This window comes from Pseudochaenichthys georgianus, chromosome 15 (genome assembly GCF_902827115.2).
Source record: "Pseudochaenichthys georgianus chromosome 15, fPseGeo1.2, whole genome shotgun sequence".
NCBI classification, from domain to species: domain Eukaryota; kingdom Metazoa; phylum Chordata; class Actinopteri; order Perciformes; family Channichthyidae; genus Pseudochaenichthys; species Pseudochaenichthys georgianus.
The window spans coordinates 12949942-12974151 of record NC_047517.1 but is presented as its reverse complement, the minus strand read 5'-3'; the positions used below and the strand labels follow the sequence as shown (position 1 = coordinate 12974151).

Below are 24210 nucleotides of genomic sequence, written 5' to 3'. Positions count from 1 at the left end.
TCGGCTATTTACCAATTCTGGTTCCCTCGTCTGGAAGTCAACAGTTTGAGAACTGCTTTTTGATTAAAGGCCTAAAATGAGGCGTGGTGGTAAACACAAGACTAAGAGATTGTAATGTCATGGTCTATGACGTAAAGTAAGTCAGTAAATAACCCACGGTGACATCAAAACTGTGCCTGCTAGCAAATGAGACGACTAAACCTAATCCCTTCAGGTTGAATGCAACAACTTTATTATTTGATTTTATGTTAATGTTGTGTTTTTCCATTTCCATTAATGCAACTTTAAGCATCCTGCAAAGGCATCGGCTAAAGACAGTTCGCCTACACTCGCTGACATAAGTCTATAGTGTTAAAGCACAGCTGATGTCCATTATTCATACCATCGTAAACAAGTCATTTGAACATGTTCTAATGCACCATCAAGTAATCCAAAAAACCACAGCAGCCCATTACACCCAAAGTCCATTGGCTACTCTCAACTCCACTGAGAGTGAATCAATCACTGGAGCACTCATGCCAAGCCAGTGTCCTTATTCATTCAGCCACTGAATGTCTCTGTCTTTATTGCACGACTTTAAATCCCGCGTGTGTCTGTGTGCCAGGTATTACGAGCGCGAGCTCCAACGCAGCTGCTTCTGACTTTAACAAGCTGCTGTAATGAGCTCCCGTCCTGCAACACACTCGGCTGCCCGCGTACTGAAATATACACAGTCACAGGAAAACATGCCAACTCAGGCGAGGACGCGTACAGACGTTCATCGCTGTAACATGCACATAAACAGTGATGCCCACCCTGCATGAACAGACGCACACACTAAGACGTGAACAAATAGAAAAAGTTACCCAGCATGCATGGCGGCTTAGTCTTTAAGGACAGCCTCAAGGTGTTGCTGCTTTTCACTGGTTGTGTGAACTGACATCTCTGGGCCAACGCAGACCCCGAGCCAAACCATGAAAGAGATTTTTAGTTTTATTCAAATGTCAAAAAATCTGAATGATTCCAAGCCACAAATTGCCTGTCCTGTGTAAAAAGTGTTTTAAAAGTTTTACAGCAAAGAGACCTGACGGCATCACCTGCCCCCGTCACAGTTTCTCTCAGTACCTATTTCCTAAATGAGCACACACATAAGCCTTGTATATTAAATCCAGGAGATAACCAGCAGTTAGAGCGGGACAGAATGTTCAAGATACAAAAAAAGACATCCCAAAATAAAAAAATAAGGTGTGACAGCTTTCTTCCGTGTGAGCAGCGACCGCAGCGTGTCACGTGTGTTTAAAACATTGGTTGCTAATAAGTGGCTAAATGACACTACTAAACATAATGACCCTTTGGCTTAGAGAGGGTGACGTGAAGTCATGCGACCGTGATGTTATTCGTTTAAAGTATATTCCTTAAGCTTTTTACATCTGGGGATTGCACTTATGTGTGTTTTCCAAAGATCCTTTGTTCTACAATGTTGCAAATCTAATGGAAAGAAGATGTTGTGTTCGAGGGGCCCTGGCGATACCAACTTCTGTCTCGGCCTGCAGAAAAACATAAAGATAACAGTCTCCTTCAGACTCTGGAAACAGAGTATCAAACCAATTGTCCTTGTCCTACTGCTGCCCCTGCTCCTCTCCCAGAATGCTTCATTCCTATGACAACCGGCCCATTGTGTTAGTGTGTCCTTGGCGCAGGGGAGGCTACGCTTTAACAGGGCCGACACTTTAAACATTAACGGCTGGCCTGTGAAGCTGGCAAACAATGGACAACCAAACACATACATGCACACAAAGAACCTTAAAACAAATCAAAAACACACACTATCGTCACACACACATACAGTCCCTGCAGTGCTGAGTCCTATTTACAACAGGAGCAACAGAGCCGATCTGCCTGTCGACGCTTTAAGAACCCACTGAAATACAACCCTCTGTCACCAAACAGGAAATAGGACTCATCCAGAGCCCTGGTAAGAGAGCAAGCCTACCAAACCTCTCCTTAGTGCGAGAGAGACAGGGAGAGAGCCAGCTCACTGCCAGCTTGGCGTGTCCCACTGCGGCTGATCAGCCTTTCACGCAAGCCTCTGCAAGATGGATTTGGACGTTTCATCAATTTGCTGCGAATGTCCCTGTGGTTCAGTGGAACGGGGATGAATAGGAAACACTTATTTTTTTGGGAAAGGGTTTCTCGTTTTGTTTCTCTTAAGGTCCCCTACACACCAATCTGACACCAAAGAACACGTCCCGACGGACACGACTGCTGTGTCGCGTCTCTGCGTCTCTGCCATGTGTCGCACTGGAACACACCGCGAAGACTTCAGCCGACGGCCAAGGAGCACGTACGAACTGCGCATTCGTGAGTGGCAATGACTCTCCCTACCAGCAGGCGGCGGTAGTGTGTATTCGTCGTTCAAAAGAGGCAACAAACGGAAGACAGACTGCGTGATAACCGAGAGAAGAAGAACAGACTGCGTGATATAAACAAACAACAAATAGCGTGTGTGTTCCATTTTACAGCGAGAAGCTCACGGGGCTTTCCCGAACCCGTGTCGAGAGCTGGAGCTAAATGAAATCTCAGATGTGCCTTCTTAATAGTTTGTTTGGGTCCCTCACTTCCGTTTTGCTTCTCATGCACGGATTCGTTAGCTGAACAGCCAATCAGAGTGATTTCTTCAGCCGACAGCCTACCGGCGGAAGGTGTCGGCACGGCCGAAAAGACACGACGGTGCGGAACACACCAATCTGAGTAGGGCGACACACCGCTCATCGACGGCCAGACATCTATCGACGCCGAAAATCGGCCCAGTGTGTAGGGGCCTTTAAGGCTCGTCACAGATTCACACACACAGCCACGAACACGTTTATATACGCACACACTTCCATAAAGTGACCCGGCAAGCTCTCCAACAAAGAAACGTATGTGTGTGTGTGGTCTCACCTTAGCCAGACACTGGGGGTGTGTCTCGTGAAGAGCCAGGCTGGTCAGGCTGGACAGGGTGGTCTGGTCCAGCCACTGATGCCCCCTCTCCTCGTCCTCTTCCTCCTGCAGCCTCCTCAGGACCCCTTCCAGAGCGAGCTCCCTCACCTCATACTGGGGTGCCTTAAGGAGGCACTGAAGGAGCTGGCTCTTCGGCTGAGGGCCCCCCCACAGCTCAGGGATCTCCACGCTGGCACTGAGGGCCACCCGAGCCAGGCAGAGCAGGCACTGGGTGCTGCCGGGCCCCAGAGGGACGGACGAGGGGACGAGGTCTGAGGCCATGACGACGGAGAGAGCATCCTGACGGAGATCACTGACCTCTGGATCTGAGAAGCACACACGGCTGGGTGTTAGCTAACTGCAGGGGGTGGCTACTTATTAGTTACCTGTGTCTATAATGCATCACAAAGTTATAACTAGCTTACACCTACAGTTAGTAGCTCAAAATGCTTATGAATTGTCATAACAGACTATACATTTTTTATAATGACTTATAAGGTCAACTTCATAATTGCTGGTCCTATACCGACATGTGTATCATCCGTTTGAATATGACTCAATAAGACTCTACGTTGTCATCGCTAAAATGCTTTTTTTATTTCTGGTTTGTGTTCTGGCATAGATTTAAAGATATCTTTCGCATCATTTATTGCAAACAATGACAACTTATGGTAACTGATAATGACATTCTAAAGCATTAAAACAATATAATAATGCATTACAAGTATGTCAAATTATAATATACAATGATCCTTGCAAAATAAGAATAATTGATTAACAGTTATGAAGCATTATAAGCCTATAAGTATGTGTAATGCTGACATGCTTTATGATATGCTATGGAGTGATGATGTGTTTGAATGTGGGATTATTGTTATGAAGCAATGTGAACATTTATGAGCGCTTATAATGATAATTATACGGTGCGGAAATCAGATTCAAATGCAGTTTAGACATCCGCACCAGCAAAGGAAGTGTTGCCAATATGTCTGGCAACACTTGTGTTACACATTTTTGAGAATCTTAACTTTTTCGGAACAAAAGTTTAAAACAAACTTATGAAAGATTGCAAACAGTAAAAATCTCCTGCATTCATTAAGAATAATGTCTTAAGGACGCCCTGCTATGCATTCATGTTATTTTGTTCATACATTACGGCACATCTTTAAATCTGTGCCTTTTAACGATATCAAAGACTATATATTTAAAGTATACTCTAAGTTTACTTATTGCAAAGGCCGTAATTATTCAGAGTATACTTTCAGTAAAAGTCTTGACATTTCCAAGACACTTTCCCTTCCAACTGTCTGAACTAAATGGCGTCACATGAACACACAGCAGAGCAAGGCGATAATGTGAAATCTGGCCCACCTTTCGGGAAAACTAGAATAAATGGCACCTGCTTCCATTCAGGGTTAATAAAGTGTTCGCTTATGTTGGCTCTATCATGTCTGGCGATGTACGTTACAACAACATCTGCATCAAGTTTATTGAAATGTTTATACAATGAAATCCCAGCGGCTTAATTTCTTCAGACGTGTCCAGTCCAACAAAACACACACACACACACACACACACACACACACACACACACACACACACACACACACACACACACACACACACACACACACACACACACACACACACACACACACACACACACACACACACACACACACACACACACACACACACACACACACACACACACACACACACACACACACAGCGGCTTTGTGCAGCGGACAACAGGCCGGGCTCCTGTGTTCCTTTCTATTTTCACTTTTATAGGAAAGGCTGCGTCAGTGTCTGTTTGGAAATGCCCATGTCCCTGCCAACCCCACCACCTGTGAACATACAGTCTCATCGAGTGATAAACACACACGCACGCACACACACGCACACACACACACACACCCTCTGAAACACAAGTATTGTCCGTGAGGCAGGGCAGCTATAGAGTAACCCAATGCCATTCTAAAGCTGTGCTCCTCCTTACAGTATTGCTCCACACAGACCCTGCTTTGACAGCCAACTCAATTAGTTTAACACACACACACACACACACACACACACACACACACACACACACACACACACACACACACACACACACACACACACACACACACACACACACACACACACACACACACACACACACACACACACACACACACACACACACACACACACACACACACACACACACACACACACACACACACACACACACACACGGTGCAACTCAATCTGGCCCTACAGCGGCCACTCAAAACGTGGCCCTTGACAAAAAAGCGGGAAATGCCGCATTCCTCCAGAGATGGGCCCGGTTACTGTGGAGACGGGCCAGGTTACCATGGAACCTGATCCTCAAAGGGGGGTCCGGGGCCAAATAAGCATACCCTAATGGTTATAATGGGGGGGGCAGGGGCACAGTAATGACACCGATGATGAAGGGAGGAGGATGACTGAAGGAGAATGGGAGCGTGTCAAAGAGAGAACGTCTGTCTCTGTCACGGTAAAACGTCAAGTGTGTGTGTGTGTGTGTGTGTGTGTGTGTGTGTGTGTGTGTGTGTGTGTGTGTGTGTGTGTGTGTGTGTGTGTGTGTGTGTGTGTGTGTGTGTGTGTGTGTGTGTGTGTGTGTGTGTGTGTGTGTGTGTGTGTGTCAGAGAGTTGTAGAAACAGCATGCTACCATTAGCTTGTCACACACTGGTACAGTTAAATGTAATGCTCCGGTTCTGATTCATACCTGATGACGATGTGTGTCAGACAAAGAAACACACAAGAACAACACTTAAAGGGAAAAGAGGCCCAAGAAATACTTTCTTTCAACCGAGTCCAACTGCACTCATTAGAGAGGGAAGGGAAGACAAGGTGAATAAAAGACAGGGACAAAGACGAAGGAAATGGGGGAGGGAATAAGATAGTTAAAAAAAGGAAAAACATTATTAGTCAGGATGCAAAGCTGTTTTTTTATGATGCCTTTATTTAAATAGTATGTGGAGAAAGGGGGGTTCCTTTAGTAAATGAGAGGCGTTCCGGTGGGGCTTGATTCTATGTGATTCTCATCATAAACAGCCATTGTTCTTCCACAGCTGTGTTTATTTAAATCTGTGTGTACAACACTTGTGTCTCTTAATGCTGCTCGTGTGCGAGCCTGCACCTGGAGCGCGTCCACACTGCATTAAGCTGTGATTACTGTTTGACATTTCGGGACACTGGGAGGATGTGGCGTGGCTCGGTGGATTACTGTGCCAGCAGAGAGTGGAGATCTTGGAGAGATGTTTGTGTAGCTGCACGTCTCAGTGGGGGGGGGGGGGGGGGGGGGGGGTTACATATAGAGGGCGAAAGGCTGTTGCACAGATTTATAGACTGCTAAGAACACAGCTGATCCCTCTCTCTAGGCCAACATGTAGGCTTTACATTTTTGGTCAGGACTGAAATATCTCAACAATTATTGGATGGATTGCCGTTAAGATGTAGTCCCTACATTCATGCTCACCTTGGGATACACTGCCCTGTTCTTATTGGATAAGTTTAGAGCCTCCGACAAACTGTTCATTCCTTACGGATGAATCAGCCCACTAAGGGTATAACAATGCCAACCACACTGTACCACCAACAGTCCAGATAATAATGATTCGCCAATAACTCAAAGAAACGGCAAATAATGTTCCGATGATTGACAAATCATATAGCATTTTAAAAGTTAGCATGTTGATGTTAGCATTTAGCTCTAATGTGCCTCAAATCACTTCCTCTACATGATTTTGAATGTTAATGCTAAACATGCCATGCTGCCAAACCTTGATACAATCATTGAAGCCCATTACTAAAACTGAGCCAATGCAGGGCTACATAGAATGTGATTAAAGCGCTGACGTTGTTTGCATGAACCTGCATGTGAGACGTTCAGAGGGTAAGTGAGGTAACGTACAGGAATCTTCTTCTGGTTCCACAAAGTGAGAGGACCGTCAAAGAGAATGCTCTTGATTACACACACCACTATTCACCAGGTTCGTCGTGCAACCTCCCTGGAATCAACACATGGAAACACGTCAGCCTTTGGGCGGAAACATGCCTCATTAAACTAACACATTTGCCAAGGTCTGTGGTTGTGTTCATTTCACGGTGCAGTTTGTCCTGTTTTAGTGAAGAGACTTGAGACTGAAAGAGACAGCCTCCACCTGGTGTTGGTGGCCTGGGTAGATGTCCACGATGGAAACAGTACAACTGCATTCTGTAATGACGTCATCTATAAAGCACACAATGAAGAAAACAATTCTTTCTATAAAGTAATGCTTTAGAGATTTAGATTCATATCATCTGTGGGTCACATGTTCAGGGGAGATTAGCACGTACCTTCCTCTAAAGGTAACTATGACATCTGGTTTGAATGAACTTGGTCAACACTTAAAGTCAGTGGTTTAAGATGGTCACTGAACTAAGTTTGGATGGAGGATGGAAAGAGAACACACTGGTCCAGAGAACACTAATGATGCGTTTCCACTGCAGGCCTCGCTCGGCCTCGCTCGTTTGGTTAGGCCTTATTAGGCCCGGCTCACTTTAATGCTGTGCTTCCATTACAGTTTAGGAACTGGGGTAGTTACTATAGTAACGCAGTGTAGGCGGAGCCGTGACGTCATCTTCAATGAGAGCCCCAGAAAAACAACACAGCCGTTAGCTCTTAGCACTCAGAGCTCACAGCTCAAATATCTGTTCAGAAACTAGACAAAAGTTAAACAAGTACAAACCACAGACTGTCTGTGTCATGGAGAATACAGTCGCTGGTTTATTTATGTCTGTAGGCCGTTGTTGTGAGTGTGGACGGTCGGAGCATATATAACGTTAGCTTAGCCAAGCTACATTTAGAAAACACGCATTTTAAAAGGGTTTTTCACCTGCCTGTCAAAGCGTTAATTCATGGTTTTTACTAACCGGTATCAGTGTGTTGTTACTTCGGCATCATTTTTGAAACGTGTATTATAATTAAATCACGGTCAAATATGTTCATCTTGTTGTAGTTGTAGCCCCCTTGCCAGCGATTCTCTCTGTAGTTTAGCATGCTCAGCCCGACTCAGCCTGGTTGTTCCTGGCCCTAGAACCACCATTTTATGGGGCCAGAAAAACTGTGAATTAGGACCCGCTAGCCGGTACTAGGCCAAGTGGAAACGCAACCAAAAACGGGCCCCGCACGGCTCGGCACGCTTAAAGCGAGCTACCCGCTGCAGTGGAAACGCGCCATTAGTAGGCCAAAATAAACGGTCACTTAACAGCCAAGTCCATTTATTTTAACACCTTGCTTTTTGAAGAAATGTCACTGGGAATTGAGTCAAAGACCACGTGTGATGCTTGAACATGTAATATGGTTTATGTGATTGTGTTGTATTGAGTAAATAAAGAGGTACCGAAACACAAGTTGGAGCTAACCTGAGACAAACACAAATGGATTCTCTTCATTGGGGATAATCATGCAAAAACATTTGACATACATTCTGCTAATGGCATTATCCGTAGGAAATGTGCCATAGTAGAATGACCTTATCTGGCTGGACAATAATAACTTTAAGCTTCATATTACAACTCTATTTACGAAACTGAGAACCAAAACTACTGTCCTGATTTTATGGTGGAAGGTTGTAGCATTACACAATGAAAGAAGCCATACACAAATAATGTTTCATTTTTTTTTTTAACATAGAGAGGGTTAGAATAGGGTTAGCATCTGGCATCTGTGCCCCTTTTTTGGTCGACCAAAAAACACTTTGTCACGTCCATTTTCTTCACCAACTGCAACTTAAAGCGAATGAATGCACCAAAGTTGAAATAACAACTTCCCAAATTGCGATAGGGGACCATCCGAGGAGCACAGGACGGAGAATTGGATTTGGCGCAGGTCTACCATTGTTAGTTTTATCTGTTTTGGATTGCTCGGGTCTAATATATGGAAAAGCTTCCGGCTCTAGATTAAAATCATTGGGAGCTATCTCTCGCTCAGCCCTAACTGTTTATCCGTTCAGTGCGTGCCACTGCCATCTTCCAAAAGGTCGGCTGGCCATTGTTGCCAATGAGTCAGAGCCAGCATTGCTTTTTATTCATCTATAAATCTTTAATACAGTTGGTTCTTCCCATGCTAACACTGAACTCACATACTCTTGGAAATGTTCCACTTTCCACCATCCAATACTAAATAGGAAAGATGTCATTCTCTTACGATGCACTTTATAAATGTAATCTACTTGGACTCTGTGACACCACCACAGCTGTTCAAAGGCCTTATTTCAGATACTGTTTTAACAGATTGTGAATTAATTTAACTGCCTTTTTTTCTGGTGTATTCTACCTATTTGTTTTTATACCTCACTGTATTATCTCTGTTTTATTATCTACCCCAGAAGCAGATTACTCCATGGCTATGATCCATTGTTTTTATTGTTAGCTTTTTGGTTTGCAACATCCTTTGAAATGAGATACCTCCTCAATGGTCTTTCGAGGTCAAATAAATACATGAGTATGTTTGTATTGTAAAGGAAAACAAGTGTTCTGGATGAGTGCTTGGGTATCAGAAAGCTCACTGTCTCTCCATCTGTAGCGTCCACAGAGCACTCAGAGCTGGCAGTAAAGACACTTTGCTGCGTCAAGCTAGAACCTTGGCGAGATGCTTACATACGCTCTCACACGCAAGCACACAGCTGGACTTCACATCAGCTTCCACCTTCATTACCCACACTGTGAAAAACAAGCCCCAGACGCCAAGTGTGTGAGTGTCTGACAGTGTGACCTCCTTCTCATGATGATTGAGCTTTACAATTTGCAACAAGGTCCCTCCCTTTCATTAGCCGAACAGCTCTTTGCCTCCATATATCCTTAATATATATGACTGTACATGTGTGTGTGGGTTGCTCGTTGTCCTAAAAGAGATATAAATAACAGCAAGCTAAAAAATGACGACTTTCTCTTACAGTAGCTGCAAGACTCCTAAATGAACGGGGACGTTGTACGACTCAAGTGGCCACATTAATGTTAAATGATACTGCAGATTGTCTGACAGAGGCAGCACATCCACAGTGTTTCAATTAAAAGTGTTTAAGCAGATCACTTCTATTTGGCACCTGTTGCTCTGGAGTAATCTACCAATCCAATTCTTAGACCGTGCAGTAAAGATTTCACAGTGTCCTTGGGCAAAATACCTAACCCAGATAAGTGTATACAAGTTGCTATGTATAAAAAGCATCAGCTGAATGACATGGAATACCTTATTTATATGAATTATACATTTGATAAACTCAGCAATTTCTTCAGATGAAAGTCTGTTTGTCCCCAAAGGGAGTAGTATCCTGTAGCATTTCATAGAGGAAGGAGTTACTCTCTTGATATCACATAGCAGCGGTTTGTGCTTCATTTCCCAAAAAAGAAAGCGCACAATTTAGTTTGTATGAGTTTCCAAATATGGAACTACATGGTTTACCAAGCTGCCAGCGAACATTAATCTCATGTTGTTAATGATGGTAATACACTTTTTTTTGGACAGGTTTAAAGGTCCCATGTCATGGCCATTTCCACTGATCATAATTCCATTGTTGAGGTCTACTAGAATAGATTTATACTGTGCAATTTTCCAAACTCACATTGGTTTCGCATACAGCGTCTCTGTAAAGTATGTGTATTCACTCTCTCCACTAAACGGCTCGTTGCAGCTCGTTGCGGCTCGTTGCAGCTCGTTGCAGCTCTTGCCCCCCCCCCCTGTGAGCCCAGTGTGCTCCGATTGGTCGGGACCAGTCGGGACGTTGTGAATCGCGCTGAGCTCCGTGGAGGTGTGATTTCCTTGTTTAGCGATACACAGCCAAAATCACCCTGAGCACACACAAAGTCACAGCCGAAGTAAAAACAATAAGTGTGGCTTGATATTGAGTAAGAAAAAGGTTTATAAACGCTGTGAGAATGGGTCTGCAGAGAGAATTTCGCCACGATCTCAACTGTTTGTTATCAGCCTGCAGCCAGGGAGGAGAGATCAGCAGAGCTGCCTGCACTGGGTGTGTGAGGAAGTCCGTGGATTGGTCAATTTGGACCAATCAGCGGGGGCTTAACGTAACGGCTCCGCGGACGTAATGTAACGGCTCCACGGATTGGTCCATTTCGTTCCGGGGACGACATGACATCATGATGTACCCGGAAGAATCAAATGGACAGTGACGTATCTCCAACGAGGCGTTTTGGGGAGGTATTTTCTGTTTTAGAGGCAATAACCGGAAAAGCATGACATGTCACCTTTAAGTTAAAGGATACAGTTGGATATTTTCAAATCCATCTATTTATTTTGTTGTTAATTTCTCCACTTGAACACGCCAACACAAATTCCTAATAATAACTTTTACAGTAAGGTTTGACTTTCTAGTCTGTCGTAATCTATTATTACCCATCATTTTTTTAACAACAAGACCTATTTCAAAGCATTAAATTGTTATAAATTAAATTATAAATATAGAGAACAAGCTTTTAGTTTATGCCTTTATAAGGGAATGGCGATAATATACAAACAGACTTTGCACTAAACTTCATAACATAACATTTCCGTATTTATTTATTTCTCCAATGTGTTAGTGTGCACTGAGGAGTCTCAAACAGGCGTTTGTTTCATCATTTAAAGATTGGCTTTAATCAAGTTTTGCAAAGTAATTCTTCATATATGATAAATGAGAGGTAACATTCTATTGATGGTATTATTTCCACTTATTTCATTAGCCTTCAAACGAAGCAGATGAATGATTTTTTTCCTGCTGAGGGTCAGGCCATGGTCGAAGACGATTCGAGACACTTTATCTTCCTTATTATACGAAGTCTTCAGCCCTAATCAAAGCAGACTAAAGTGACATGACATTCAATAAATGAAGCAACAATATGAAATGTCTGATTAGAAGTGTTCTTCAGCACAATAGACTTTGCAAAAAGACATTAACCAGGAAATGAAATGCCAGAGAACATAATATTTTAACATCACTATCAGGCTATTGAAGATTCCAGCAAATGTACCAATACTTTAAACATGTATGTGTGATTCTTCCCTTTCTACTTGCGTCTACTTTTTGCTACTCTCCTCCTCAGGCCAGCTCTTTTTACTGGCATGACTGAAAAGCAGAGAAACGGAAGACTGGCGGAGGTGGAGATTAAGCAATGGACGGTGGGGGATTGTTTATGAGTCCGCGTGGATCAAAGGGGCTGAGGCAGAGAAATGCACACATGCACACACAAAGACCTGTGTTCAGGCCGACAGGAATTGGCTGCTGAATGCAAAGTTCCTACTTGATGTGGGGTGCCCGTTGAAAAAGGGAAAAAAGAGGTTGAAAAAGCTGATTGTTCACCTCCTTTACCCCGGGTGCCAAGCCCTCTTAAGAAACGGCTGTTTTCGTATGAACTCGCCCAACCTGTGGCTTTTTAACTCGACATCTGATTTGTTTGAAAAGTGCAATTACACAAGAGGAAAAAGGGTGAGGGATTGGAAATGAGGGAGGGAAAAAAATGGCCTCAAAGAGTGCTGGAGAGAGGGTGAGAAGTGACGCCACAGACTTATGATAATAATAGAGAGCATTAGAGGTGTGTGAGCTACAGGGTGCTTATTTAGTTATGTAAGGCCGGGCGCTCAATCTGCAGGCTTGTTTTGAGAAATCCTCGGTATTTCCACTGTCAAGACCGACATGTGTTCAGCACATGGCCGACTGAAAACACAAGTGCCCCCCTCCCCCTCTTTTCCCCCCCTCCGAGTACAGCACTCCCGACACAAACTGGGTCATAGGCACAATCCCACCATCTGTCAGACATCGCTCGCCTTTGGTTTCACATTCCTGCAGCGCGGAGACCCCCGCCGGTCTGCGCACATGTGCACACAACACACAACACACACACACACACACACACACACACACACACACACACACACACACACACACACACACACACACACACACACACACACACACACACACACACACACACACACACACACACACACACACACACACACACACACACACACACACACACCAGGGGGATGAAGCTGCCTTCTGTCAACAATCAGTCTAAATGGAGAGCGCAGCGGACAGCCTCGCCACCAAACGTTGTGGGGTCGTCTGTTTCAAAGTCCGCCTCACAGCAGATGGAGGGCTCACAGTTGCTGATCAACTGGCTGACATCAGCAAAAGATCAACAAAATCAAACTCAAGACTGATACAAGAGTGAGGATGAACCTTTTATAGGTACAATCGTTTTCTCTCTTTGACAGACTTAAAGGTCACCTGTCATGCTATTTTTAGGCAATAGCATAGGTCTCAGATATATAACAATATATAAAAAACATGTCTGTGAAGTGTTTTGCTCAAAATACCAAACAGATCATCCATTCTAGCCATGCCTCATATCCCTCTATTTCACTTCCTGTTTCAAAAGGGCTGATTTGGCATTTTTAGAGGTTTGGGTACGGAGGAAAAGACAGAGGGTTTTATTTTCTGACGCTGCGTGAGTTCCCCGATGCACCGGGGACACATATTTATGTATAAAAGACATCAAAAAGTGCATTTTGCATGATAGGTCCCCTTTAAATAAACAGTCACGTTTTCACAAATAAAATAACAAATAAAGTAATTGTTAAGTATTCCTTTTTTTTTTTTTTTTTTAAATGTATGTAAGGTTTACCTTTAGAGATATCCTGATACTTAAAACATATATCATTTTTTTAACTACTTTTTACTTTGCTAGTGTCATCTGTAGTGTTTAATTTTTGCATAAAACAAATTCAAATGATTAGGAAAAAGATTATTAAACTTTAATTTAGATATTTGTTTTGATGAAAAGTAATCTTGGCATTATTACTTTCCATTATGTGTCATAAGCTTTTGTCATCATTTAGGTCATAATACTCTTTTTTATATTGTTGTGAAAACAACCGCATTCATTTTACGAATCATGATGTTTTATTAATTTGTAATGAATAGAGTTTGGACAGGCCAGCCAAGCAGGGCTCTGCTGCCCACAGGCTGCTAATGACTAACAGCCAACCTGCACTCCACCTGCCAATTTAAACACTGATCTTATGTTAACAATGTAAATCGGCAACTAGAAAAACGATCTGTGGTGTGTAGAAATAAGGTCCGTCTAGAGTAAGATGCCTGAAAATGAATATCACATGGAATTCATGTACAGTGGCTATTCATGGCTTGCAGCACTTGCCTGGGAAAGTCACAAATCGCTCCAATAATAGCGTAATGCACATGTATACCATGCTAGCACAGATAACAAGGACAGCACCACCTGTACTTCTTCATCCATGTTCATAACACACTGCTAGAGAAGGCTGATGGGGCGATAAGACCCAATGAGGGAGCGAAGGTGGTTCAAAATCAGTGTCCGCCTGAAAAGACCTACATGTATACCAGATCGCATAGTTTTCAAACTAGAACAGCGATGTTTTCAAAAGTCAGAAGTGTGGACGCTAGGCTTCTAGGTAAACTCTGTGCTGTTTTCTTCTGGTTAGTAAAACAACGAACAAATAAAAGCACTCTATGAAAGTAAATGTCTGATTTTAGCATGAATTCATAACATAGCTACTACCGAAAACCATGTGCTGATTTTGAATATACAATGTGATATTAAGCCATGTGTATAGGCTATGGTAGGACAAATCCAGCTAGAAACCATGCGAGACAGCGCATGTCCAACAATGGGCGGACTCTCCATAGTTCTCAGATATTCAAAAAGACTTGTTTCCTGCTGTCTTAAAGCACGAGTCTCAGGATCTACTCACCATTCAGAATGCTGGTCTTCGTTCCACACAAACACACCAACACATCCAGAAAGGCTGCTCTGGTCACCGCACAGCCATTTTGTCTAGAAAGAGGAGAATGACTTTAAGCTTTTTCATTAGACAAATGTTCCCTGGATGATTCATTCTGCTTTGATCTAGCACAGGACATTACATATACAATCTCCCTTTTATTAAGTAAGACCCTTAAAATGTTCCTAAACCTTTTATCGAGTTAAAAAGATAACACTACACTACAGTCATTGATATTGTCTCTGTTTGCGGTGAGTCATTGACTCATGTCTCACCGCAAACAGTTCAATTAGGCCATTTCAATGAAAGTATTAGCTTTGATCTCAAGGGCTGACGTCTTTTCGCCATTTCATATCTGACCTTCCCTTGTGGCTTTAATGGTTCCTGTTATTTATGACGTTAAAAAAGTTTAACAAGCATAAAGCGCTTATAAATTATAAATGGATTTGAACTAATGCTACATTCATTAGCATGCTAATGCATTGTTTGTATCTCTTGTTATCCATTCTTTTGTGTGCTATCTAGTGAGCCTGACTCTTTAGTTTAATAGTTTTTTTAATTCATTTGTAAATGGTTTACAATTCAAAACTCGAACAAATTAAATACGACACCAATCAAACAACTGTATGTGCAGTCAATTGCCTGTTCATAACTTGTATCTCATGATTTATAATGTAATATCTGTTTAATCATTTGTTACCTTTCTTTGCTGAAGCTTTACTGAATAGTTCAAACCTTTAACCTTAAAGTTGACATTGGATTTTACAGATAAAGATTAAGCTACACCTATTTTATTAATTTCATGTTCTTTGAGGAATTGTATTCTAGTGGTGGCTGCGTATGATTGTTTCCGACTCAAGTGATCCAAGCATTTCCTATAACTCCAACTCCTAACCAAAAGTTAGAAATGAATGAAAAAAACTAAAACAGAATGAATTATAAATATTCCACCTTAATCTATATTTGTTGGCATTTAGTCTTTTAAAAACATAATTTGTACCAAATGATTTGCTCTCCCGATTCCACCGATAAAGAAACACACCCTCCTATATTTTCAGGGCTGCCTAGTAGCAACATACACAACAATTGTTCGACGACGTCATAAATGATGACTAGAGACAATTGTCAAGTTCAGGACACTTGTGAAAAGAGATTCTTAATCCCCATGAGTCGTTCATGGTTAATTAAAGGTATTATTCATACAAAAGTACAGTAACATAAAAAATAAATGTACCACATATTGGCTTCAGCCTGATTCCTGTTGGTTACTGCATGTGGTATTGATTGGAGAACAGATAAGAGTTTAAGATTTACCACAAAAACAAAACGTTACTGTAAAGTCTGGCTGAGCAGAGACGATGCAGAACAGGACAGCATTGAGTTTTTCTGTTTGTTTTTGTTTGTGGTCCGTCCTCAATGTGGGACCATCACATGAGAAGACCCCAGCGGCACCATCGCAGATTTGATTAATTCACTCATTCAAATCAAAGGCTCCTTTTCATCATTTCCTCCAAAAATATCAATGTTGAATAATTGATTCATTATAAAACCTATGACTATTTTGGCTTTAACACGATATAAAGGTATTGTTATCATAATATGATTTGCTATAAAGTCTTATACACCAGGTTAAGTGGAGGGAGCAGCGTGTGTGGGCAGTGCGCAGTGTGTTCGGTTCAGTGTGCGTTCAATCAAGGGTGCGTTCCAACAGCACTGTGAAAGCCCACAAGTGTGTGTGTGTGTGTGTGTGTGTGTGTGTGTGTGTGTGTGTGTGTGTGTGTGTGTGTGTGTGTGTGTGTGTGTGTGTGTGTGTGTGTGTGAAAACAAGAGACACTGTGTGTGAGCTTGACGTCAGATTTTGTAAACTCTGATATTAATAAAACACACACATTCACATGATGAAGCATGGGTTGTGTGAAAATATATTGGGCACGGATGAGTCCTGTGAAGCGTGTTCATCTATGTATAAATGTGAGGAAACATTATTTATATTATGTAGCCCCGCCCCTTTTCCTACTTCCGGTTCAAACGCTATCTATCTATCCATCCATCTATCTAGCGAAAGTTAGCTTTGTACTTTACAGGCTAGCTAATATTTTATATCTATCTAATAAACTAGCGAATGTTAGATATCTAGCTAGCCGTTGGGAAATTGGTGGCTCTCGACATTTAAATATAAATTGTTAGTTTCCCACCTTAAAAAGGTTTTTTTTTTTAAATTTAAAACAGTTTTCTCAAAAGCATAAAAATAATTTCCTTTGCAGGTAAAGGTGCATAAAGCTGCTGTGCTGATGCTAAACAAGAATCCACTTCAAGACACTGGTACTTGCGTACCATGCTGCGAATGGATCTGGCCCTTCCTACATCCAGGACATGGTTAAACCGTACACCCCAGCACGTGCACTTCGCTCTGCATCAGCCAAACGGCTCGCTGCACCCTCGCTGTGAGGGGGACCCAAGTTCCCATCAGCAAAAACACGTGGGTTTGCTATCCTGACTCCAAAATGGTGGAATGAGCTCCCCATTGACATCAGGACAGCAGATAGCTTACACACCTTCCGGCGCAGACTGAAAATTCATCTCTTTCGACTCCACTTTGAGCGATAGAACTATTAACAGAGCACTTATATACTAATAAAGGACTGGCTTATCTAGATAAGCCAGTCGAGTAGCACTTGAAATGTTTGGCTCTATGAAACCTGATGTACTTTATGATTCTGTTTTCTTCAAGGTTGTGTCTTCCTGGTCGAATGTACTTATTGTAAGTCGCTTTGGATAAAAGCGTCAGCTAAATGCAATGTAATGTAATGTAACGATTATATATTCAAAAATGTTAAATTAAAATGTGTGAAGTTCACAACATGTAGCATAGGGACACTGACGGGTAAAAAAGCCTACTATATTAATCAAAGATTGAGGATTACATTTTCCATAGCTCCGACTTTACTGAACCTAACTGGTCACTATTGGGGCAATTGTTGCGCAGGTGGTCAATATGTTTAAACTAATGAGAAGGTCAGCGGTTCGACTCCACCCCCTGTAATGAACAAATTAAAGTATCCTTGGGCAAGTTACCAAATTGCTCCCGTAGGCCTGTCTACACTTTTTAAGTGCATGAAAGTTTGGGATAAATGTGTCAGCTAAATAACATGTAATGTAATATATGGATTTAGTGGATATAGCTGACATCCTCTTGGAGCCAGAAAAAGTCCAAAATGACACAACACAGAGACAGTGTGAGACCAAAACCCAACACTGACTCAGAGCAGACCAACAATGCATTCCGAAACTTTTTGGAAGGTGGCCGTTTCAAATGAGTGGTGTTCTGGAAGAGACGAGAGGTTTTTCTATAAAAAGACAGAGATCCTCTGACCTGCGTTGTCCTTAGATCTGGGCTCTGTGGTGCAGCATGATCAAACGGACAGACGCCGGGCTCGCTCCGGTGAGCAAGAATTCACCTCGTCATCTTAATAAAGGCTCATCAGTGCAGCCAAGCGGAGCTAGCGTTGCTAACCTAGCGACCTTGTGTTATCTGCTGAGGGCCGCAGCACAGGGGGGGCCAGAGACCCCGGCCTGACCTGGGCCGGGCAGGAGGGGGTAATCTGTGCCCCATCTTGAGGTCTCGATGTTGGCCAGGAGGGGCAGGGGTACAAGGCGGGGGAGAGGAGGAGGGAGGAAGGAGGGATGGGGGGTCTGCGGATGGGACAGCAGGCGGTTCGCTTTGAAATGGAAGCCTGGGCAGGACATGAAGCGGACACGGCAAGGGAGGGGATGAACGGTGAGACAAGGAGCTATTCTTCTGGTTAGAGAGTTGGGAAGGCGGGAGGGATGCTTATCTGTGCATGCGTGTGTGTATGTGCGTCTAGGATTACCGAGAAGCAAGCCACATGCGCTGACGGAGGCCTCGGGTGATGCCATTTCCTGCTGGCAGGGGTCTGTGAGAGTCAGTCTGGTAGGAGCGCAGCAGAAACACCACCTGCATACACACAAATACACACATTCTTGAATTGATATACAAGTGAGAATTATGACCTATTACATTTATACATGAGCCATGATTGGAACTGCTAGATATGTTGAACAACGGATGATATTTTGATAATATATCATCATTAAAGTGATTTTCCATGCAAAAATGGCAGAATATTACGATTTGGACACTCAAATGTGGATATTTTCTACTTTTCTCTGTTTTAAATCATATCAAGGTGAAAATCATTGGGTTTTGGCAAAACAAGATATTTGAAAACATCACTCTGAAAACTGGACAGCAGGTTTGTTACTGTTTTCTGACATTTTCATTACTAAATGTTTGATCGATCAATGGACAAAGAAATAATCGATTTTCGAGTCTGTCAGATCGCTTCTCTCCAAAACTGACCCTGCAAAATCCTGTTTCAAAACATACAGTTGGATCAAACAGCCAAAGGCATGAACATTTTAATACCAAACATTAATCTCAGAAACTGTTGGTCACTTTTATTTCACCAGACAATAAACATGCCACCCCCCGCCCTCTAGACAACCATCCTTCCCGTCACTTGACTTCTGGCCCCTGTGGTGCAAACAGGCGTGTACGTAAACACCAGCAGTGACTGCGCAGTGTCTAACAGTGACAGGGAATGTTAAAGAATTCCCAAGAAGAATGTTTCCCATTGGAGAACAAATCATTCTTCTCATTGTGGCTGACGTGACAATGTGTGACTGAGCCAGTTTGTAGCAGGTGGACTGGTAGTGGGGATTGTTACGGAGGCCGGGACACAGGCTGGCTGGCTGGGGTGTGTATTCTGGGCCTTGGTAAGTATACTCTTTAAGCCGGGGCCACGGCCACAGACCAGTAGGAAGCCATTCATTACGCAGTGCAGGGAAGGAAACGTGGGGAAAAACCAGGCCGACCACGTAGCACCAAGCCTGGCCACCGAGTCCTGGCCTACCCCTTGTCTCCTCCTGCCGTCTCCACGCCCGGGCTACAAACAGCTCCTACACCCCTGGGTCCTTCTTCTGTCTGCTGTCATTCTCTGAGGGCTGTTCCACCAACAGGAGCCAGTGCTGAAGCATATTCCCAAACCAAGTAAAACTGGTTCTAGAGGATCAGTCACACTTGAAAAGGGCTTTGCAAATATTTGCTGAGCTGCTTACTGACATCCTTAAATCTCATGTTACTTAAATCTAACCATCTCCAATTTTAATGCAAGCTCCAACCAGTTTTGGCAGATGGCCAGGTTACGGTTCACCTGAGTACAACTTTAAATGTTTGATGAATAGAAACGATTATCTCTTGATAATTGTTGTCTTTCAAAAAACATAGTAATAAGTGATTCAAGCACTTTCCACAATATGTAATTTTCTACCAATTGGGATTCCTTCATTGTTCCTTGTCCAAAGGTTTCTACCTGGAAATCAAACCCAGTGTTTAAAAACTGTTAAAAATGCTGAATTAGACTGCTTCATGTTTAATGCTTCCCCAGTCTCAACCTGTTTCTCTGATAACTTAAAGGGGACCTATTATGCAAAATCCACTTTTTCATATATTTTATACATAAACATGTGTCTCCTCTGTGTAAAGAGATTCTGAAAGTCTCAGGAAAAAACTCACTTTTTGTCCTGATCCATTTATATAAAAATTGAAAATGAGCTGATCAGATCTTGCCCACTTTATGATGTCATAACCAGGGCTGCACATAACTGGTGCGCAGGTGCGCACCCCCCGCCAAAAAAGGAGCACCAGATCATTTGAAAAAAGCGCATTTGCGCACCAACATTGAGAGAGAGAGAGAAAAGAGAGAAAAGAGAAGAGAGAGATGAGAGAAGAGTCAGAGAAAAGAGAAAAGAGAGAGATATTTGCGAGTTGCATAAGAACTAGTGATAGCAGGGTTTCCCACACATAGACTTTACTTGGGCGGGCCGCCCAGGTATATTAACGGCCGCCAAAGTATAATTCGCGAGGCATTTAGGTTTAATTTTTTTAATCCGTCCGCGAGCGCGATGGCATCTGCGATCCCTCGCTCTACCCCTCGCTATCGCGTGAAGGGTCTGCTTTATGCGCTCCGCACAGTAACCCTGCTACAAGGCACGGGCGAACAGTTCATGAGCGTGCTCACTAGCGCGGTATCATGAAGGTTTCTGGTTTCTCAGAATTGTCAAACTTGTCAACTGTTTGTTTTTTTGCTTTCAGGCTGTTCAAACAAACCAAAGAATTCTGTAATTGGTTGTTGGTATGCCTTATGAAATCGGTAAACTCATTCACAGGGCGGCAGATTAAAAGGTTGCAGCTCTGGTTGCAGTGTCAGTGACAGAGCCCTCTGTCTTTATTCCATCTCCATTCAGTCCACAGCTACACCTCAGTCAGCGGGTGGGGAAGTCCCTGCATGGGAGGCTCAACCGGCTCAATCCAGCCTGGCGTGGAGAAAACAGGAATATTTATAGAAAATGCAGCCTCCCTGTTCCTCCTCCCAAAGACAGAGCAGAACTACACCCCATGTGCGAGGAGATGCTGGGACTGGATCGAGCTCAGATGATTGGTAAAATGTAAGACAGCAGCACAGAGACCTGGTGCAGGCTCATTTCTTTCAGCAAATGTCAGGATTTTTTCTTTGGACTTTTTTGTTCAATTAGTCCTACTACACCTGAAGGGAAATGTTTCTATCAATTATTACTTATTCAGACCCAACTACTGCACAATATCTACAAGTGAATTTAATTTAAGAAGGTTTAAATCTTATATTGATTTATTGTGTTATTTTGGTAAACAAGCAGCATTCATCCTCATGGGTGTGCAACCGAACAGGGACCCACATTTAAAAATATGACCTTCTAAAGATACATGTGGTCAAAAACTTAACAGGGTAACTTGAGATCATGGATCAGATACTTTTTAAATTTCAAATAAAAATGAGAAAGAAAGCCCTTGTAGCTACCATATTCTATTAATCGTAACTGTTTGTGATTGTCATTTTAATAGGCCGGTTACCTAATTGTGTAAGTGTTGAAGAAGTTTAAAGGCCCAACCATAGTTCTTACTGTTTAAAAGTAAGGTGTGTTTCTCTGAATTTCTCAAATGCTTTTTCGTGAAAAATTCTTCATTCAGAGATAATTGTTCCATTTCGCACATTCACACCGGAGTACTTTTCCCACAATAGTTCATCAGAACTCAGATATATTTGCGTTCACACCAAAAAGCCCCCTGAACTAAATTAGTTCATCAGAACCATTTTTACCCCCTTTTCAGTCCCTGCTAGAGAGCAGGGACTTTCGTGGGAGAAAAAGGTTCCTATGTCTGATTGAAAAAAAGCTATTAGAAAACGAAGGCTAAAGCTAACGTTAGCAGATAGTGACAATGTATGCTAGCTAGCTAGCTCAACGATAATATTGCGACAGAAAAACTTTTCAGTGCACATCACGCTCTGCGCTCCGACAGGGAGCTCTGCTCTGAACACCTGAACGGCCCGTTCTAACAGCTGTTCACCAGCGGTCCAGTCTGTGCCACAGTGACTCCGGACCGCACAGTTAATATTAACGAACGCACCCGTAGGTAATGTGGCTGCTGAAGCTAGACCATCATCGCGGAGCAGCAGAGCTGACAGGCAGGAAGACTCGAGCACACAGCTCGCGCTGCATTATAATATATATAAAAAAGAACACCATGCGTGTCATGATGGCACATAACAGCTCGCGGCCGCAGATTACTCCGGGTCCCAGACCCCCCATACACCAAAAATATTTGTATTGCAGATCTACTTGAATCACACAAACGACCTATTTTGGATTCAAAACGGCAAATTTCGCCGAAAGGTGAGTGATTTTCATGCCTGATTTATACAGGAGAGTGCATTTACGTAGTCACGTTGTGCCTCTCAGTGTATACTTTGACTTTCTGTCTCTTTGGAGAGTGCTAGTACATTGGATACGTTGGCCCTTTTCACTGTTGTCCCTCTTCACTAGTATCCCATGTCCCCTCTTCATAATTTCCACCCTATTCTAAGGGGAAGCATGATGGTGCCTTTTCATTTCAATTTCTGGCTTTGTGTTTCTTCACCTCTTACTCGTTTAATATTTAGGTTCTGCCTCTCTTCCTCTGTTTCTGGCTGTTCTTTTCATACCCTTGTTTCTCAGAGAAGAGAAGAAATACTATTCTAAAAAGGAGCTGATACATGGTGTCTCTTCACTTGTACACTTGAGGGGTCAGAGTTCATATGGTGAGGGATTCCATGAGCGGTATGCGCCGGTCTGTGCCTTTACCTTGGACTTCTAATAGAACTGCTCGGGTCTTGATAGATTGAGTGGGGAAGTTCATGAGATCTTTCTAGAGGGTTATCAAGAATAACTTTTATCCAATGACCTTTTCCCTCTCTGTCTGTGTCTGTGTCTTCTCTTGTTCCGATTAACCCAGCCAAATCTTTTTTCTTGTTTTGTATCTATATCTACGCCGGGATCCGGAGTCGAGGCTGATCCTCTTGCTGTAGTCCTGTGTCTTGGATCCTCTATCCCGAGTTCTGGATTAAGTCGTGGACGTTCGGGTCGTGGCTGAACCTGTCTCTGCGGTCCTGCCTTGGGTCTCGCCATGCTGCTTCCCTGATGGCTTCCACAGGATTGTAGCTGACATCCTCGTGGATTCATCTTCTTATTACAGACACATGCATTTCCTAACATTCGGTCTATATGCTGTAAAATGTATTATCTCTTCGATTTACACACGGCATCTATTGCACGTCTGTCCGTCCTGGGAGAGGGATCCCTCCTCTGTTGCTCTCCCTGAGGTTTCTCCCATTTTTTCCCCTTTAAACTGGGTTTTCTCTGGAAGTGTTTCCTTGTACGATGTGAGGGTCTAAGGACAGAGGGTGTCGTTTTTCTCATACTGATATTCTGAACAATCTGTGCTGTTGTATTTGCTGTAAAGTGTCTCTACTGTAGGCTATTTTTATTATATGTACAGCACTTTGGCTCGACCAAAAATCGTTTATAAATGTGCTATATAAATAAAACTTGATTTGATTTGATTAGCATTACAGCCTTGTAATTTGTATTAGCCTTAATATGAAGTAATATTAAGTAACCCAAAATGTTAAACAGTAAGAGTAGTAGTCATATTTCGTGAACCCTTTGAAGAGTACTGTCACCGGTGTGATCATTCTATAATACACAATTTATGCCCGGGGGAGAAATGCTAACGCTAGCATCGGCGATCGCCGATCTTTTGTACTTCACGCTATCTGCACAAATGGTTGACATTAAACATTAAAAAGACCAGGCAGTTCAGAGAGAATCAAAGGAAGGCAGGCAGGCAGCTTTGCATGACATTCTTCTGGACGTGTTTCATTGTGGTGATAGTGAGGGTAGTCAATCGTATTGTTGACAAGACAGTAGTGTTCTGCCAGACCAGAGATGTAGTTCATGGAGCGTTTCACACAAACCAATGTGT

The 24210-nt window shown here is 42.9% G+C and overlaps 1 protein-coding gene across 1 annotated transcript in view; it reads right to left on the bottom strand.

Annotated features, from left to right (window-relative positions):
* LOC117459754 (tRNA (32-2'-O)-methyltransferase regulator THADA-like) overlaps positions 1 to 24210 on the bottom strand; it is a 141955-nt gene that overhangs the window by 30739 nt on the left and 87006 nt on the right. The window contains exons 31-33 of the mRNA XM_034100852.2: positions 18665 to 18768; positions 14763 to 14845; positions 2923 to 3287 (exon numbers count right to left, since the gene is read on the bottom strand). Of these exons, the coding sequence (XP_033956743.1) occupies positions 2923 to 3287; positions 14763 to 14845; positions 18665 to 18768 (552 nt within the window). The remainder of the gene's footprint in view (positions 1 to 2922; positions 3288 to 14762; positions 14846 to 18664; positions 18769 to 24210) is intronic.